We start from the raw sequence: 18533 nt of genomic DNA on the forward strand, positions 1-18533 counted from the left end.
CCGGTTTATCAAGTCCCTTGGTGCTGGCTGTAGAGATGCTTACGGATCCCAACATTCCTCCCTTTTTGTTTTGTTAAAAAGTGAAGAGCCAGGAAGGGGATGATGGTGAGGAGGGCATAGGGGTGACCTTTGCTCTTCAAGCTACTTCCTGCTGATTGGGCCATTGTCATTCTCAGGGTATAGCTGCTCTCCACCATCAGGATTGATTGGAAGGTCATTGTCATCTGGTTCTGTGGGCAGAGGTTGATAATCCTGTAAGAGTAAGTGATTAATGGTTTGGTTAGAGAATTTGTTGTTGGAGGAATGTAGAGAAGTTAATAAAGCAGGGTACAAAAAGTAAAAGCAGAATGACGAGCAAAAGAGATATGAGGAGGGGCAGAATCCATTTCCATATGGGGTTCTCGAAGGCCCAAGAGCTAGAGGCCTTTGCTTTTGTAGAATTGTCTGGAGTTGTTGGATTTTGTCTTTTACTATACCTGACTGGTTGACATAAAAACAGCATTCCTCCTGGACGACGATGCAAAGGCCTTCTTTAGCTGTGAGGAGATCCAATCCGCATCAGTTTTGAAGTACTACTTACTGCTGCCAGCGAGTAGATCTGTCCTTGGAGAGTTAGTATTGTCTGAGCCACTTGCCGGAGGTCCTGGATGAACTGGGAAGAAAGCTGATAATACAAAGTCAGTGAGGTGGTTAGCCCTACTGTCCTGGTCCGGACAGCTGCTGTGATTCCTGCAACAGCCAAGGGGGCAAGATTCAAACTGCCCTCTTATCCTGCTGGGCAGCTATTGAGTCCACAACCAGGATTGGTAGGGGCTCCTTTTCATTTATCACCCCCAGCTCGGGGAAGAGGAGCATCAGCGTGCAAACTCCTGACCAACCCAGCAAGCAGACGATAGTAGACTTGATTACCACAAAGACTTGAGGTATTATTAGCAGTAGGGCGTTGGGGTTGAGATGAGGTATCAAGGTTTTACTTTTATTACAGTCTAAGGAACTTAGTATTCTTACAGAGTATGTCCTGGTTGTCTTGAAACAGCTTGCCACGCCAAAGAAGGTGATATGAAAAAGGTAGGGGGTTGTGGCAACATCAGAGTCAGGGCAGTTAGTGAGTAGTGAAGTAAGGTTACTTGACAGAGTCACCAGAGAAGCTGTCGATGGTAGTTCTGAGTTGGCCCCAGGTGGGACACAAAGCCAGCAAGCTTTAAAATGGCCTGGCTGGGTCACATTAAGGAGCTTGTAGGCCAAGGTCAGAGTCTGAAGTAGGAGATGAAATGACAGGTTCATATTATTTAGGAGGGAATGTCAGAGAGGCAATGACCTTAGAGGAGTGTTTAATTACCTTCTCTACTTCTCCCATCCCCAGGGATTGGGTAATTGGGACATATTTCCTCTGGATATGGATGGTACTTATCGGTAAATCGGGTGTGTGATAGGTTCCATTGGGCTTTGTAACTGCAAGTATAGGGGTATTAAAAGGAGAGTAAGTGAGGCGAAGGAGTTTTTTTCTTAGAGGTCAGTGATAATAGGCTTAAGTCTCCTGAGGCTCTTAAGAGGAAGTGGGTATTGAGTTTGGGTATTATAATCCCATTATGAATCCTGGTTGGGCATTGCCTCAGCCCCAACCAGGTGTGTTGTGTTTGTTTAGTGAACCTCATGTGCATGTAATCTAGCCTGTTCCCAAACTCCCTGTGCTCCTCAGGTAATAGGTTGTTCATAAGAATCACATATATATATCATAGAAGGTAAGACTATAAGATTGAGTGAGATGTTGAAATTCTTTCATGAAAGTAGAAGGATTACAGGTATAGAATCCTAGTCTCTTTTCTACTGGAGAAAGGTCAGTTAATGAGAAGGGAACATGCACCCTAACTAAGCCTTCCATGTCAGCCACCTCCTCCAAGGGAAGAACTGAGGCTAGTTTATGCTGAGGAGAAGAAGAAGAGGGCTTCGCTACAGAGCGAGGGCAGGTAGCAGGGGGGCTAATAGCTGTTGGCAGGGTGAAAGTGGGTGCCAAAGTAGGACGACTAGGATGGCCTGTTTCTGGGGAGGAGGGTAAGGGTGCTGGAGAAGCCAAGCAGGAAGAGGAGGAAGCAGAGGAGGAAGGAGAAGCCAGAGGTTGAGAACAGCGAGGCAGAGGTTCATCCACAGGGTCAAAGGTAGAGAACTCTTGAGGTTGAGACTTTATAGCTACAAGAAGTTGGGTAGGAGAACAGGAAGAACAGAGAGAAGGTTTAGAGTGAAGGAGAGAGAACGCTTGAATATAAGATACATCCTTCCATTTACCAGATCGCTGACAGTAATTAAAAAGATCCTGTAAAATATTGGGATTTAATGTGCCATTAATTAGCCAATGTGAACCATTATCTAAGGAATATGTAGGCCAAGTTTTATTACAGATGCATATGAGCTTAGAGGCCTTTAACTCAGGCTTCATGCATAGGGTTTTTTAATTCTCCAGAAAACATCCCAGTGGGGATGCTGGAGGAATGGATGAATGCACAGTTCCCATTGGGAGGGTTGGAGTCAGTGACCTGCCAGAGGCATCCCAAAGGCAACATTTGGCTCAGTAGAGCAGTATGATACTAGCTGATCCAACAGCTCATCAGCATTGGCCAGAGACCAAGGGCACAGCTGCCCATAGGAGACATGGTTTACCTAGCATTAGGATTTTTGTAGATGAGAGAGGGTGGCAAAACTGTAGTAGAAGGGGGAAAAAAAATCTCACCCAAGGGAAAAAGGAAGCCCTAAATGGAGGTCAGCAAAAAGGTTCAACTGTGGCCAGTGAAGGCCTTGGTTGGGGGTTCCTCCATCTCAAAAGGTACCAGGAAGTTGCCAAATGCTCGCTCAACAGTCAGTGTTCCCCTACCAAGAGAGATGTTTATGCTGACCAACGAGGGGAACTCACCAATCCAGCCAGTGTTGCATGTAGGAGGTAGTGATCTGGTTGCCGGAAAGCGGGTCATGAGCAGATTTTTAAATGAAATAGGTTTCCAGCAGCTCCAGTGGAGTGCTGGCACCAAAAGCAACCACCACACACATAGCCACTGAAAGCACCTATTCACGGCCAAAGCACCAATGTTAGGATTGTGCATTAAGTTACATAGTGGGTTCACAAATCATGCCACTCGACTGGTTCCATGTGGGAGGTTTATTAAGGGGAGGGGGAGGAGGTCACAGAGACCATCTCTGGGCAGGGTGGGAGCGGGGGTTGTGAGTTCTCTTAGAAGGTGACCCAGAGCATGCACAGGTGGTTTCAGCTGCTCCTCAGGTGGTCCGTAGGTGGCCTCACAGATGCCTGATATGTGGTTTCTCAGGTCCCTTGGGGCTGGCTGTAGAGATACTTGCCTATAGATCCCAACAATGTGCACACAGATGTGTGCAAGAAATTGGCATATCCATCAGTGGAAAGACAGGAAACACATTGTGATCATCTGGGAAATCGCTGTTCTTCGCTCTTGGTGAGCAATGACAAAGAGCTACGTACACCAATGGGACAGGAAGGCCATAAATCACCAAGGGAAATGTCAAGTCGTAAACTGTGCATTGAGACCCCAGAGGTACACATGTGTGTTGCAACAAGATGGGACCCGCATTCTCAGGAGATGAAAGCTTGAGAGTGTGCCCATCAAAATGTCGGTCATGCTTGCTTCTGAGAAATGGAAAGAGAAGGAGGGTATAAAAGGCATAGATGAACCCTTCACCACTACCAGCTTAAGGAGTCTATTCTCTCTGTTCTCCAAGTGGATTCCGGGAACTGAACTCACATCATCAGGCTTAATCAGACATACCTTTACCCACCAGGCCATATCATCAGTCCTGGCCCCAATTTTAACGAAGATCACAATTAAATAATCTCTATACCTGTCACTACAGATTGTTTCAAAGCAATTCTTATTTAATGAAAGATTATGAGTGTTTTATCTGCATACAAGTATGTGTACCATATGTGTGGCTGGTGCCTGAGCAGGCCAGAGGGAGACTTGAATCTCCAGGAATAGAAGTTACAGATGGCTATGAGCTATCATGTGAGTACTGCAAATCAAACCCTGCAAGGATAGTGAGGCACTCTTAAACTCAAAACCATCTCTCCACCCCTAAAAGTGTTTCTCTTAATACTTGAACATTTTTATCATGCTTTTGGTGACTTGAGAAATCTTTACAGATTCCAAGGTTTTCTGTTGGAGAAGGTCCAACTGTGTTTTCAGATGCTGATTTCAGTGCCTTGAGATCTGGTTACCTGCCATAACCATTGTTATTAATGTTGAACTAACTCCTGTGGCCATGTGATGAGAAAGAATGTTCACCAATTATCCCTGATTGCTGATTAAAAGGCCTACATCTGGGCACGGCAGAAGGTGGTGGGTGTGGCTAAGGTTTGCGGGTTTGGGGGACAGAAGAATCTTAGGAAGGACAGAGGTACTGGAAGAGGAGGAAGTAGGAAGAATGGCATGGGTTAGCATGAAAAGAAGCACATGGCTGGATGGAGGGATTGTCCCAGATGAAGAATAAGCAAGTATTTATGGAATTATGGGTAGGAGGTAGCCTGGAATGAGGCTGGGAGATAAAGGTAGTTTAGAGGGTTAATATCTGCCCTGCCTCAAGGAAGATAAGGCTATTCTATCTATCAGGTGTCTGTGTCTTTTATTGATTATGATAGCGGGCTTAGATAATACCACTGCAATAATTACAAGGTTAATAATATACTTTACTAGACCTTTAATTTAACCAAGACAATTATCTTCAAGCAGTTTGAGACTTTTCAGCTCTTGGTTTTTTTTGGGGGGGTGGTTGTTTGTTTGTTTGGGGGTGTTGTTTTTGAGACAAGGTTTCTTTGTGTAGCCCTGGCTGTCCTGGAACTCACTCTGTAGACCAGGCTTTCCTCAAACTCAGAAATCTACTGGCCTCTGCCTCCCGAGTACTGGGATCAAAGGCATGTGCCGCCGCCACCCAGCCAAGACTTTTCAGTTTTATACTTATGGCTATGACTCATTTCGAGTTGACTTTTACATGTGCTCTGAGATATGGATAGGGAGTTCTCTCTTTTTTTTAATTTATATATAAAGATCCAATTTATTTGTGTTGTTGAAAAGACTATCCTTTCCCTACTGGATTGCCTTTGCTGCCCACATCAGCCTATTCCTGGATTTATGGTGTTGATGTGGGTACTAAACCACTTTGATTATTGCCATTTTGTATGTTAACTTAAAATCATTAGTGCTTATTAAAAACCTAGTGTGTGTGTGTGTGTGTGTGTGTGTGTGTCTGTGTGTGCAAGCCCATGTGCCTTTTCTGACCTAAGATATAATACATATATATTTGAGACACAGTTTCATTGTGTAAACCAGGCTGAACTCAAACACGTCAATTCTGTCTTTGCTTCCTGGGATTGTAAATTGTGTTCTTCTTCAGTTGCTTTGCTTAGTTTAGGCATTCGTATGTAGGTTTAATATATTAAACTAAATTTTATGTAAGTCAAAATCCTATGCAATTTGGTGACTGGCACGGGCCGTTGAGATAACAGAATATAGAAGCCAAGGGCTCCCACAGCTGAAAGAGCCAAGAAAAACCATGTTCTCCTAGCACTTCCTTGGGAATAGTCTTGAAAGGGCTCTGCTTTGTTTTATCTAAAAAACAAAAATAAAAATAAAGCATAGCTGTACATGGTGAGGTTTGCTTGCAATCCCAGGGGGCAAAGACAGAATTGACATGAGTTTGAGTTCAGCCTGGTTTATACAGTGAGACTCTGCCTCAAATATATCTATATTATTTGTTAGATCAGAAAAGGCACACGTGTGTGTACACACACACACACACACACACACACCATAGGATTTTAATCAGAAAAGAGGCTGTGTTCTTCCACATGAGAATTCAGTGAAAGACAAGTTTTTCTGGAAGGTGAAAAGAGAAGAAGGATGAGGCAAAGGTGGTTGTGGCAAAATCTGGGCATGAGAAGCAAAGAAATGACTATGTAGCTATCTGAGATCAAGGCAGCTAGAATGAGTACATGGCCACCTGTGCACCAGAACAAAAATATCTGTCAAGAAAGGCTCAACTGTTTGACGTGTGACAAATTAGCTGGGGTATCTCATGACAGCAATTGCTAATGAGTGCTTGAAAACCCTTTGTTGTTTTTGGCTGCTAAAACACAGCTCATTATTTCTAGTTCCTGCTCTTCTTGCAGAGGGTTCCCACATTTGGCCAGTCTAGGAGGAAGCAATAGGAGCAGTTGGGAGGAGACAGCGTCCTGAACTTTTCCTGTTTGCTTCCAAGGGAGGGGATTCTGAACCTCAAGACAGAAAAGGATTGTTTCCCATTTTGGCTCCCTCATTTTTTTTTAATTTTACTAAATTTATCTATTCATTTTACATCCTAACCACAGGCCCTCCTCTCTTCCTGTTCTACCCTTCCACCCTCTCTCTCCCCCCTCCTCTTCTCCACAGAAAAGGGGAGCCCCACCCCCATACAAACCCACCCTGCCACATCAAGTCGTATCATGACTAAGTGCATCTTCTTCCACCGATGCCAAACAAGGCAGCCCAGTTAGGGGAAAGTGATGCAAAAGCAGGCAACAGAGTCCATGTCAGACACAATCCCTGCTCCATCTGCTAGGGAACCCACATGGAGACCAAGCTACCCATTAGTTACATATATTTTGGGGGCCTAGGTCCAATCCATGCATGCTCTTTGGTTGGTGCTTCAATCTCTGTAAGCCCAATGGGCCTAGGTTAGTTGACTCTTGGCCTTCTTGAAGAGTTCTCATCCCATCCAGGACCTTCTGTCCTTCCCCTACTCTTCCACAAGACTCCCCTAGCTCCATCTAATGTTTGGCTGTGGGTCTCAGCACCTGTTTCGACCTTACACCTATCAGAATGGCCAAGATCAAAAACTCAAGTGGCAGTACATGCTGGTGAGGATGTGGAGCAAGGGGGAACATTCTCCATTACTGGTGGGAGTGTAAACTTTTACAACCACTGTGGAAATCAATCTGGAGGTTTCTCAGAAAATTGGGGCTAGTTCTACCTCAAGACACAGCTATACCACTCCTGGGCATATACCCAAAAGATATTCCACCATAGCACATGGACACTTGCTCAACTATGTTCATAGCAGCTTTTCCATAATAGCCAGAAACTGGAAGCAACCCAGATGTCCCTCAGCTAAAGAATGGATAAAGAAAATTTGGCACATTTACACAATAGAATACTACTTAGCTATTAGAAACAAGGAAATCTTGCAATTTGCAAGGAAATGGATGGATGGACTAGAAAAGATCATCCTGAGTGAGGTAACCCAGACCCAGAAAGACACACATATTCACTTATAAGCAAATATTAGTGCTAAAATGCATGGTAACCATGCTACAATCCACAGACCAAAGGAAGCCAAGTGACAAGAAGGGCCCAAGGGAAGATGCTGAGTGGGAAAATAGACATCAGAAGTGGATAAAAAGAGGGATCTGGGTGGGAGAGGGTGTGGGGAGGGGAATGAATATGGGGATCAGATGTGAGGAGAGCAGGGGTGGGTGGGAGGCAAGAGGGCTGGGAGACAAGAGAAACACAGGCAGGAGGGCATCTCTGAGACAAGCTGGAGACCTTCGACAGGGTAGGCTCTTGGCTCCCTCATTTACGATACCCAAAGTCGAAGGCTGAGTCTTCTGAGTTGAATGGAGGAGCCAGGTGTCTTCTGCACTCTGTCCATAGCCAGCTGGCACAGATCCTGTTTAAGATTTGCTATATTATCTTTTATAGACCTGTGTGTGTGCATGGGTATACTGTATACTCTGAGGCAATGAGTCCCCTGAAGCCAGAGTCATAGGAGATGAGGAGCCATCCCCCACGATTGCCAAAAACCGAACTCAGGTCACCTGAAAGAGCTGCAATGTCTCCAGCGCTGGAGCCGCGTCTCCAGCTCTCGCAGAGCGGTTTCGTTGTCTGTCTGTCTGCTTTATCCATCCAACAGGCTTTTGCACTAAGTCTACCAGTGAATGGGTAGGAGAGACTAAGCCTGACGCAGCTCACCTGGACAGGGGTTCACGTCACCATGCACAGTTTACTGTCACCAGTTGGGAATCTGGTGTTTCAATCTCTGCCTATCTAACTCCCATGTCTTGGTTCTAAACTTAGGGAGGAAAGTAGATCTGTTATTGATCTCCTACGCCTTCTGTTAAAGCAGACATAACTCAGGGGAGATTTGCCAGGACGAAGTTAAAGCATGACACACTGAGAGGGAAAGCATGGTGAACGCAGCAGCACTTGGGGAATCCCTGCGGCAGACTCCCAGGCAGCGAGGACTGGCTTCAGATGTGTTTCTACCAGCCTCTAGGAGGGGAGGGGGGAGGGGGCATGAGCCATGCTGGGCCACAATGTTGGACAGGCTACAGACAGACCCTCCTGGGAACCCCCTTAGGAGACCTTCACCTCTGCGGTACCACCTGAAGAAGAGACTTGGGCAAGCTTTTATCTGGACAAGGCACATCCAACCCTTAAGTGGAGGATGGCCTGGGATTAGCTTTGTGCCCAACTCCAGAGCAGCTTTGACTTGCTAAAAGATATATATTTTTTTTAGTTTTAAAATTACATTGTATGTTCATATGTGTAGCATGTCCCACAGTGTGTGTAATACAGCTTGTAGGAGTCAGTTCTCTCCTCCCACCACCTTTGTCCCAGGGATGGAGCCATGTTGCCAGGAGTGGAACCGAGTGCCTTTATCTTCTTAATCTGTGAAGAGACACCGTGACCACAGCAACTCTTATAAAGGAAAACATTTAATTGGGGCTGTAGTTCAGAGGTCTAGCCCATTATCACCATGGCAGGAAGCATGGCAGCAGGTAGGCAGACATGGTGCTGGAGCCGTAGCTGAGAGTTCTACAGAAAAAGAGGGAGCCATTGGGCCTGGCTTGAGCTTCTGAAACCTTAACACCCAACCCTAGTGACATACTTCCTCAAGCTCATACCTCCTAATCTTACTACTCCTTATGGACCTATGAAAGGCATTTTCATTCAAACCACCATACCTGCAGACCATCTTATTTATTTATTTATTTATTTATTTATTTATTTATTTATTATGTATACAACGTCCTGTCTGCATGTACACCTGCTCACCAGAAGAGGGCAGCAGATCTCATTTATAGATGGTTGTGTGCCACCATGTGGTTGCTGGTGATTGAACTCAGGACCTCTGGAAGAACAGCCAGTGCTCTTATCTTCTGAGCCATCTCTCCAGCCTGCCTGCTGATCCATCTTGCTGGTGTTTAAAAATCATTCCTCAGAGAAGAGGGAGGGAAAGAGGGTAGGATTGGGAGGAGATGAGGGATGGGGTCACAGCCTGGATACAAATTGAATAAATTGTAATAAATGATAACAAGAAAAAAAGAAAAGATTCCTCAGAGAAATAAGAGCAGTATGCAATGGCCAATTGTGGTGCATGTCTTTAATCCAGCACTTCCAAGACACAGGTGGATCTCTGTGAGTTCTAGGCCAGCCTGGTCTACATAGTGAGTTCCAGAACTACATAGTAAAACCCTGCTCTGCACACAGAAAATTAAGATAGATTAAAAATAGAAACAGCTGGGCTGGAGAGATGGCTCAGAGGTTAAGAGCACTGGCTGTTCTTCCAAAGGTCCTGAGTTCAGTTCCCAGCGACCACATGGTGGCTCACAACCATTTATAATGAGATTTAGTGCCTCCTTCTGGCGTGACAGAACACTGTATAAATAATAAATAAATCTTTAAAAAAAATAGAAACAGCTATAGGAATGTTTTTAATAGAAACAGCTATGATCAAACAGCTATCGGAAATTTCTTAGGCAGGAGTTTTGCATGTATGTATGTGCACCCAGCGTCTGTCTGCAAAGACCAGAAAATGGCATCAGCTCCCCTGAGGCTGGAGATACGGTTATGAGCTTCCCTGTGGGTGCTGGGAAACAAAGCCGGATCTTCGGCCTAAACAAGTGCTCTGAGCCGTCTCTGCAGCCTCAACTGTTTCTTCTTCTAGGTGGTAGCGGGTGTTCACCATGTCACATTCCACTGAGACGCAGACACCACTTCTGCCATGCCTGTACCCACTTCTGCCATGCCTGTTTGCTTGGCTTTGGGCTAACGCAGCACACAGATCTGTTGTGTAGCTGCTTCCTCCGATGAAGCATTGCTTACTGGAAGGAGGGGGCAGGCTCATCATACTACAAAAGCCAAAAGTTTACAAAACTTGGAGGCTAGGAAACTGCAGGGCTAGCAAGACCCCACCCTGAAGTTTGTACGCAGTAAACACTTACTGGAGAGAAGAGCTCCTTCATGGAGTAGTGTATGGCATGGGGGGTGCAGCTTCCGGAGTCCTTACCCATGCTGGGGTGGGCTTTCTGGGAAGGCCTTTGAGTCACCCATGCTCCTGTACGCACAGACACCTCATAAGGTTACTGGCTGATCAAACTACACTTACTTGGAATCAGTTTTGTTCTGTTGTGGGCGCGACCTGGAGAGAACAGACATTTGTTCACGTCTTCCCCGAGAAAAGCCAGACAAGATCAAATGCAGATTCCTAACCTTAGAGAGCCAGCAGTCTGTGTGCTGTGGTTCCTTATCTGCCAGTCTAGACAAGCAGCTTTCACTTACCTAAGGATCCAAACTGTGCGAGCTTGACACGGCCATGGGGGTGGGGAGGTTAGGCAAGAATAGACACAAGCTGGCAACCTGCACCTTGTTTCTTGAGAAGGTCAAGAACAAAGGGTCGACGTTCACCATCTGCAGCTGGGAAAGTACACAAGCTACACCGTTGCTCTGGTAACGTCACAAAAACCATGCTGGATGGGAAAGGGGATTCCCTTTCCTGACTTGACACGAAGTGTGCATTTCTAAAGTTGGAATTTTAACCTCTCCATAGAAGTTTACTTTAATGAGTGGAATTTCCACAGAAGTATATAGGGATACAGGAACTAACCCACGATTTCACTATGCTCATGTCTCCTTTAGGCAAAGCCTTAGAGAAACATAAATGACTTGAAAATGTTATTGAGAGGCCTTAGCTAGCAAAGATTAAGATAAGCCAACCCAGAAGCTAAAACACTGGACAAGAAAAATTAAATGCCAAACCTTGTATCTGTTTCCCTATATGGTTTCTCTACTACTCTAATAAGGAAGCATTATTCTTATCAGCCAGTTCAAGTTTATGGAACTCCTTCCTTTTAATAAAGTGGAAAACAGAAATTTGCATTTCATGAAAAAAATCTATATGCATTCAAGTAATACGGGCCAAAATCAAAACGGTGCATTTTAATCACTCTTTGTGTCAAGCTTCATTTACATAAAATCTCCCTTAGAGACTTGTGGTAAGATATATCTTTTCATACACAAGTCATTTAAGTAATCATTCTCACTCTGCAATGACTACTGCCCCCCAAATTTACCAACTAACTATTCTGAGTGACTAATCTCCCCAAGTCCATTCTAATTCCAAAAATCAGATACATCATTAAGACAAAAAGATGCATAATGTATCATCAGGGAGTGTTTTCTGTGTATGTGTGTTTGTATGTATGCCATGGGTGTGCTCATGCTCTTGGGGGCCAAAAGAGGGTATCAGGTACCCTGGTGCTGGAGCTACAGGTGACTCAAGAGGGGGATGCAATGGCTAACCACTGCTCCACCCTTCCAGCCCTTGGGGGTGAAGATTTTTTTAATCACATAGAAATTGCATCTTATAGTCTTTCTTTTTCCTCTATAAAAAGACAACCATTCTAAAGGTATCTTTTCCAGCCAGTCATCTTTTAGTAATTAGCTGATTATCTCTCAGTCATTGCCCCTACAGGCATATGGCACTGTACAAGGTTCCTGTTGCCACGAGAACACTGTTTACCTCTGAAAGGCAGAGGCAGATAACCAAACAAGGGAACTTTAGATAGATAAACACCTTGATGGACACAAGCCAGTGACAGTAGGTGTGATGCTGATTATCAAGCTTTCTCCTTAACTCACTTAGCCAGCATGTGCGACTCTGTGCACTTGGGGAAGTCAGAAGCAGTTCTCTGCTCCCACCACAGAGTTCTGGTGATCAAACTCAGGTCCTTAGGCTTGGCTGCAAGCACCTTTACCCAGTGGGCCGTCTCCAGCCTGTGACGACTTAAACAAGAATGTCCCCTATAGGCTCAGATGTTTGGACACTTGGTCCCCAGTTGACGGTGCTGTTTGGGAAGGGTTAGGAGATATGGTATGTCAGGGGGGTGCACTTTGAGGTTGGCTTAAAAGCCAGGCGCCTTTTCCAGTTTGCTCTCTGCAGAGATGGTTCGAGATGTGAGCTCTCACCCTGTAATTCCAACTGCCATGCCTGCCACTTTGTCTCGATGGATCTTATCCCTCTGGAATGTAAGCCTTCCTTCTGTAAGCTGTCTTGCTCATGACATCTTCTCACAGCAATAGACGATTAACTGAAACACAGCCTCTTTGAAGTGGCATTTCATCTGAGCCAGGAACGACAAAAGCAACAGGTGGATAAAGAGCTCCCCAAATAGGAGGACAAGTGGAGAGATCCTGGGACAAGGGAAGTGGAGGTCCCAGGGTGAGTAGAGTACAAGGAACAACAATAGCCAGGAAGTGATGTACTCTATCTTTCCAGATCACTTTAGTCCCCATTGATAGCAGGGAAAGTGGACACGAAGAGGGAACAGTGGCAGCAGAGATGGAATAGAAGAAACCACTAACTCAGATCTTTGATGGGAGAGTAGAGAGGTGGGTGAGAAACACTAATATTCGGGAGCAACAGGGTGAGACACAGAATAGCGAAGCATTGTGGGCATTTGCCAGTTCTGCCTGCTCAGCATCCGGATTCTTCTCTTGCAGTCAGGACATTCACCCCCACACGCTTTTAGGGAGCGGTGGTTCTCAGCCTGTGGGTAGCAACCCCTGGGGGATCGCATTTCAGATATCCTGAATAGCAGATATTTATATTATGACTCGGAACAGTAGCAAAACTAGTTCTGAAGTGGCAATTAAATAATTTTATGGTGGGGGGGGGGTCAGCACAACCTGAGGAACTGTATTAAAGGGCAGCATTAGGAAGGTTGAGGCCTTCTGCTCTAGGGGACAGTCACAGCTAATTCCTAACTCTGGAAACTAAGAACAAAACTGGTGCTCTTGTCAGGAAATCCCAATCACAGATGACGCCGTGCAGTGGCTGGTGACCACGCCACAGCAGCAGCAGGACCAGGGGTGGCCTTCCCTGACACTCCCAACCGGCCTGTCTCTGCCCCTTTCAAGTTTACTTCTTACCCTGGCTAGCCTGGTTGTTTCAGGAAGGGTTTTACTAAGCACCCTCCCTAGCCCTGACCTTAGCCCCGAACTTGCTGTTGATTCTCCAGTCTTTGGGGCTGTTAGTCTTAAAGGCAATCCAATTTTTTTTTTTTTTTTTCATTTCAAAGCACTTGAAAAATTATGGTTTTAAATTACAAAATTACTGTGTTCAGGAAATTCAGTCCCCAACATAAAACTATACAATCTGCTATTTTCCATGCATGGCTTTCATGAGCTGTGCCATTCCTCAGAGATGCACAAGTCTTTTGTTTCCAGAGTCTGATGGTGACTGAGCATCAGCCCCAGACACAAGGGCGTCTGTCCGGCTTGTTAACAGGACATGACATAGCATTTTGGTAACCACTGTTACTAGTAACATCTAACCTCAGGAACATTTAAAAAAATTATTTTATTTACATGTCTCTTTTGCCTCCATGTATGTTTGTTCAAGAGTAGACATTATAGAAACAGTTAAAATTGTGAACTGCCATGTGGGTGCTGGGATTTGAACCTGACCTGGGGTTCTTTGGAAGAACACAGCCAGTGCTCTTAACCACTGAGCCACCTCTCCAGGCTCCAGGAAACCATTTTGATCTGTGGGTCTTTTGTGGTTTTGTTTGTTTTAGACAAGACCTACGTAACCTGGCTGTCCTGGAACTTGCTGTGTAGAGCAGGCTGCGCACACACTCACAGAGATCCACCTGTTTCTGCCTCCTGAGAGCCGGGATTAAAGGTGTGTGCCACCATGTCTGGCCATTTAGTTTTACAGCAACTCCCTTCTACTGGCTATATATATCAAAAGCCCACAGGCAGATTCTTTTGGACACCAACACACTGAGGCAGGCACCTCTACTGCTACTTCTCTTGTCTAAATGAACGTTTCCATCCCAGCTTACTACACAGCTGGAAACACTCTTAGCTAATATGAAATGCCTTCAATATTCTAAACTAGTTTCAATACAAGACTGCAAGCCCAATCAAAATGAAGGGGAAGAAATGAAGGCTTGGTGAGCCCCAGAGAGATCCACGTTTATCTGTGATGTACCCTACTCACCCTTGAGCAGGTGCAGGACTCCTAGGCTCTCCGCAAGCACTTAACGATGGCCATGATTGTACAGAAGATCTAGAAGCTGATGCCTGTGATGACTTGCTCAGGTCAGTGATGCCTCAGTGAGGAAAGATGCCTGTTACCAAGCATGATGCCTAAGTTTGATCCCTAAGACATCGACACACATGCCGTGTCATTTGCCACAATACACACACTATAACATATATTATATAGTATAGTGTATATATATGTGTGTGTGTGTATATATATATATATATAGTGTAATTTTTAAAAATATGTTTAGGTAAAGGCAACTAAACATGGCAATTCTGGAAGCAGCAAAGGCGATTTTAAATAGGTGGAACAGTGATTTAGATAAAAATGTTTATCATATTCCAGGTGACAGAGACTGATCAAGAACTATTCTCATCAAAAAATAAAGTAAGAATGATCCCTAAAGTATTTCAGACTCCAGAAAATTCCAATTTTGGACATATCAATGCTATATATATTTATGGATAACTAAGGACTATGAAGTGAGCTGAGCGTGGTGGTGCATGCCTTTAGTCCCAGCACTCCAGGGGCAGAGGCAGGCGGATCTCTGAGTTAGAGGCCAGCCTGGTCTACAAAGCGAGTTCCAGGACAGCCAGAGGAACACAGAGAAACAAAAAACAAAAGACTATCAAAGTGATCTTTGCAGTCAATGATAATAACTTGACACTGTTATAATACTTTAATAAAGCACTTACATTCTGGAGCCACTTACAGGATTTACATATATGCATGACACAGTACACGAAAGGAAGAAACAGATACTTTCCTTACAAACATTTAAAAAGAGTTTGTTTACTCATGACATACACCTATTGCATAGTTTCTGGTATTTGTTACACAGAATTTTAAAACATGAAAGTCTCATATAAAAACAATTATTTTTCTCCATACTAGTGGGCTTTCAAATTAAATAGCTGGATGTTATATAAATTGCATAGACGTAGTTACATTAAGTACCTTAATATTTAGAAGTACGTTAAGAAATCAGTTTTCATGGCTGTTGCACATTAAACTCGGTAACTGAAGTTTCATGTATACTTTTTAAAATTACACATTCTGTAAGTATAAAAGCTTTTTAAAAATACATTCCAATTTAAGTTTTAAAAGCCTTCTAAATTTACAGCTTACACACCACTGTGATTTCTGTAACAACTGCCCTGGAGATGCACTTAGCCAAAATAAGTTAATTTCTTTTTTTAATTGTAACATGTAGCATCCTGGCAAGATGACTTCTTTAGAAACAAGGACAATTATGAAGTCAACATTTAGTATACCACTACAAATAAATATTTAAAGCATCACAGGAAACACTAATGCATACAACAGGTGACATTTTTTTAAGTCACCAGTGCAGGGATCTAGTCACTTGATCCCTTATGTAGCTGAAAGACTTCAATGTAAAGTATTTCACAGGGTTACTGTGTCCAGGGAGCAGAAGGCTATTGCTTCTCCTCAAATACTTCTAGAGTGTTTTTATTCAAGTTTTTTTTTTTTAATGTAACTTATCTTTTAACTTAGACATTCTTTCTGACATTTTTAAGCTTATAATTTTGGCCTTGTGACATAGTTTTTAAAATACATGAAATGCTACAGTCAACACCTTTCCTCATTCTGAAACCTATACACACATAATGCACTTATAAATATATACATATTCTCCGAATCATAAAAATATTAAATTTTTATAAACTTAAATAATTACTGAATGTTAATACAAAATACATTAATATCTGTATAATTTTACATTTATAAAAACTTTTCTTATAGCAGCATTCGTCTTGCAAATGAAGTCTGACCAAATAACATTGCACAAGGACTCTGACTGCAGATCAGCCTGTCCAGCTGCAGTGTGCTCTGCAGGGAGCATCTGTCCCCAGCTATGGGAGAGCAGTTCTCACACTGCACCAAAGCCTCAGCGGGGTAATACGGTACCCACCCCTTACAAAGACCTGCACGATTCCTCCAGGCAGCTAGCAAGGTTTACTAAACTATTCCCCAAGTCCACGTTACCTTTATGCCCCAGAACATCTCAAAAGTAAAATAGCTGCATTGGTGAGCAGTGATTATAACTGAATTACATGAACTTATTTTATTAGAAATTAACTTAAGGTTCCAACATTAAAAGAAATACCAGGAAGGGGGCCCCGAGAGGGGTAAGGATTGCCGTGAACCTTGATGACATCTTCACAAAGAAAATGGCCCTCCACCTCAAACACTCATATTCAGCTTGTTTTTGTTGAGCTCACGTTCCAGGTTGCCAATCAACGTATCAATACTTTCTTGAAGATCTCTGAGGTTAGCTTTTTGATCCGCTGTAGACTCAATTGTCTCCACTGTCACGTATGTCTGAAACGTGCACCCTTTGGACATGGGGATTTGCTGCCCAATCATGACTTCTGCTCCATCCATTTTGCTATAATCTCTATTTTCTCCATTTTCTAGGGGAACATCATCATAATCCAAATCCTTGAAATTTTCCTTTGTATTTAAAAAATAGTCTTCTCCGCAGCTGCTCCAGTCTCCTGCATAGCGATTGCTGAGCGGACTGTCTAGTCTGACCTGCCTTGGCCTCAGCACCCCTGAGGAATCCGTACCGCTCAAATTTAACACACACGGCTGCTCTTTCTTTCGCCTCAAATAATTCAGAGAAGATGACTGCTCCAGGCACAAACTGTCTGTGGGCTCTTTGACAGTTAAACGTTGCACTAGAAATGAACAATACATGCACTTTAATGACAGCCACTGACCTTAGAAAGACAGAGCAGACAATGAAGCCATTTAATAATCAACTACAGACATGCGCTTAACAGAGACATGCGTTCAATTGAAAGAAAGCATAACATAATAATTTTCTACCACCGAATATAATTAAGGTTAGGCGTAGAGACTAGTACAATGTTCAGTGGTGCTATTTCATGCTAAATAATGACATTCCCCAATAAAACTCCCAACATTGATTAACCTTCTGTGCAAGTTAATTGTTATCTAGCTGTAATTCTAAGCCAGTAGCTTCTCTTACATTAAAGACTACAGCAAAAAGCAGGCAAGGCATGGTGTGTAAACAGCAGGGAACAAGAAGTTCCTTTGTCTACAAACATCTAGCCAAGGCAAAGCCATCTAAAGTGCTCACTCTAGCTCTGACCTTCGTGGGCTTTCTTTTTGCAGTTAGCAGTGTGTCATTATCAAGCAGCCCAAATTTCACTTTGATAAAATGCATGAATACTGGACTCAGCCAATGGTTACCTGAGTGATTACACAGCATTAGCTACTAATAGTCTTCATTTTTTCCCTGGAAATAGCACAGATATTTTATTTTCCAACTCCAGTTAGAGATTTAACAACCTCAAATAACATTCTTTGTATGTAAACAAATTTCTTCTGAGACAAGCCAAGTCCTACCTTCTGAGAGTGCACTGGTCAGACACGCGGGACTTTGTATGAAACAAGACTTAACAGCGCTTACTTAGAACAAAGTCTGTGTCTAAAGTGGTGAATGTAAAATAGGCCTGTGTAAAGTTCTAAGACACGGTTATTAAAGATTGCCTATCTCCCTGCTTGTTTATTCTGCTCTGCCTCTTCCTTATAGTTCCCTATCTATGATAAGGAAGCATAAAACAGCGATAATATTGGTTCTGCAAGACAGAATGACGGTTTACTTGCAAAAGAAAACAACTTAAGAATAGTACACACATCTAGTTTTCTAGACTTACGATAATATTCCCTGCATTTTACAAAGATATTTTGCTTATACCTATATTTCAACTTTTATTTATTTTAGTAACTGTGTATTACACACTTTTAAACATTTCTCTTTATTACATTTTTAAAGGTTTATTTTGTGTATGAGGGTCATGCCTGCATGTATGTGTGTGTGCCAGAGGCGAACAAAGAGGGCATTTGATCTTATTATCTTGGCTGCTTCCTCACTTTCTTCCCTTCATCCTCTGTGCTATTCCTGTTCTCAGTGCCTGCCTCTTGGGCCCGAGCTTTTTGCCAAAGAATCAACAGCACACTGGTGATCTGAAGAAAAGTCCACGTCACTTTTGCTCTTTCAGGACTCTTTCAAAATTTACTTTTACAGCTTCTTGAGGAATACCCAAGAAACCCATAAATCATTATTTTACAGTTGACTAAAAATTCAATTCTGA

At 43.4% G+C, this 18533-nt stretch overlaps 1 protein-coding gene across 3 annotated transcripts in view; it reads right to left on the reverse strand.

Moving 5' to 3' along the window:
• Positions 1-15049: 15049 nt before the first annotated feature.
• Syde2 (synapse defective Rho GTPase homolog 2) overlaps positions 15050-18533 on the reverse strand; it is a 32180-nt gene continuing 28696 nt past the window's right edge. For 2 of the 3 annotated variants that reach the window (XM_021653151.2, XM_060392572.1), the window contains exon 7: positions 15050-17090. In XM_021653151.2, the coding sequence (XP_021508826.2) occupies positions 16594-17090 (497 nt within the window). In that variant the 3' untranslated portion in view covers positions 15050-16593. Of the gene's footprint in view, positions 17091-17628; positions 17675-18533 lie in introns of all 3 variants that reach the window. The other variant, XM_060392574.1, reaches the window with a different exon arrangement.

This window comes from Meriones unguiculatus, chromosome 10, assembly GCF_030254825.1.
Source record: "Meriones unguiculatus strain TT.TT164.6M chromosome 10, Bangor_MerUng_6.1, whole genome shotgun sequence".
NCBI lineage: Eukaryota > Metazoa > Chordata > Mammalia > Rodentia > Muridae > Meriones > Meriones unguiculatus.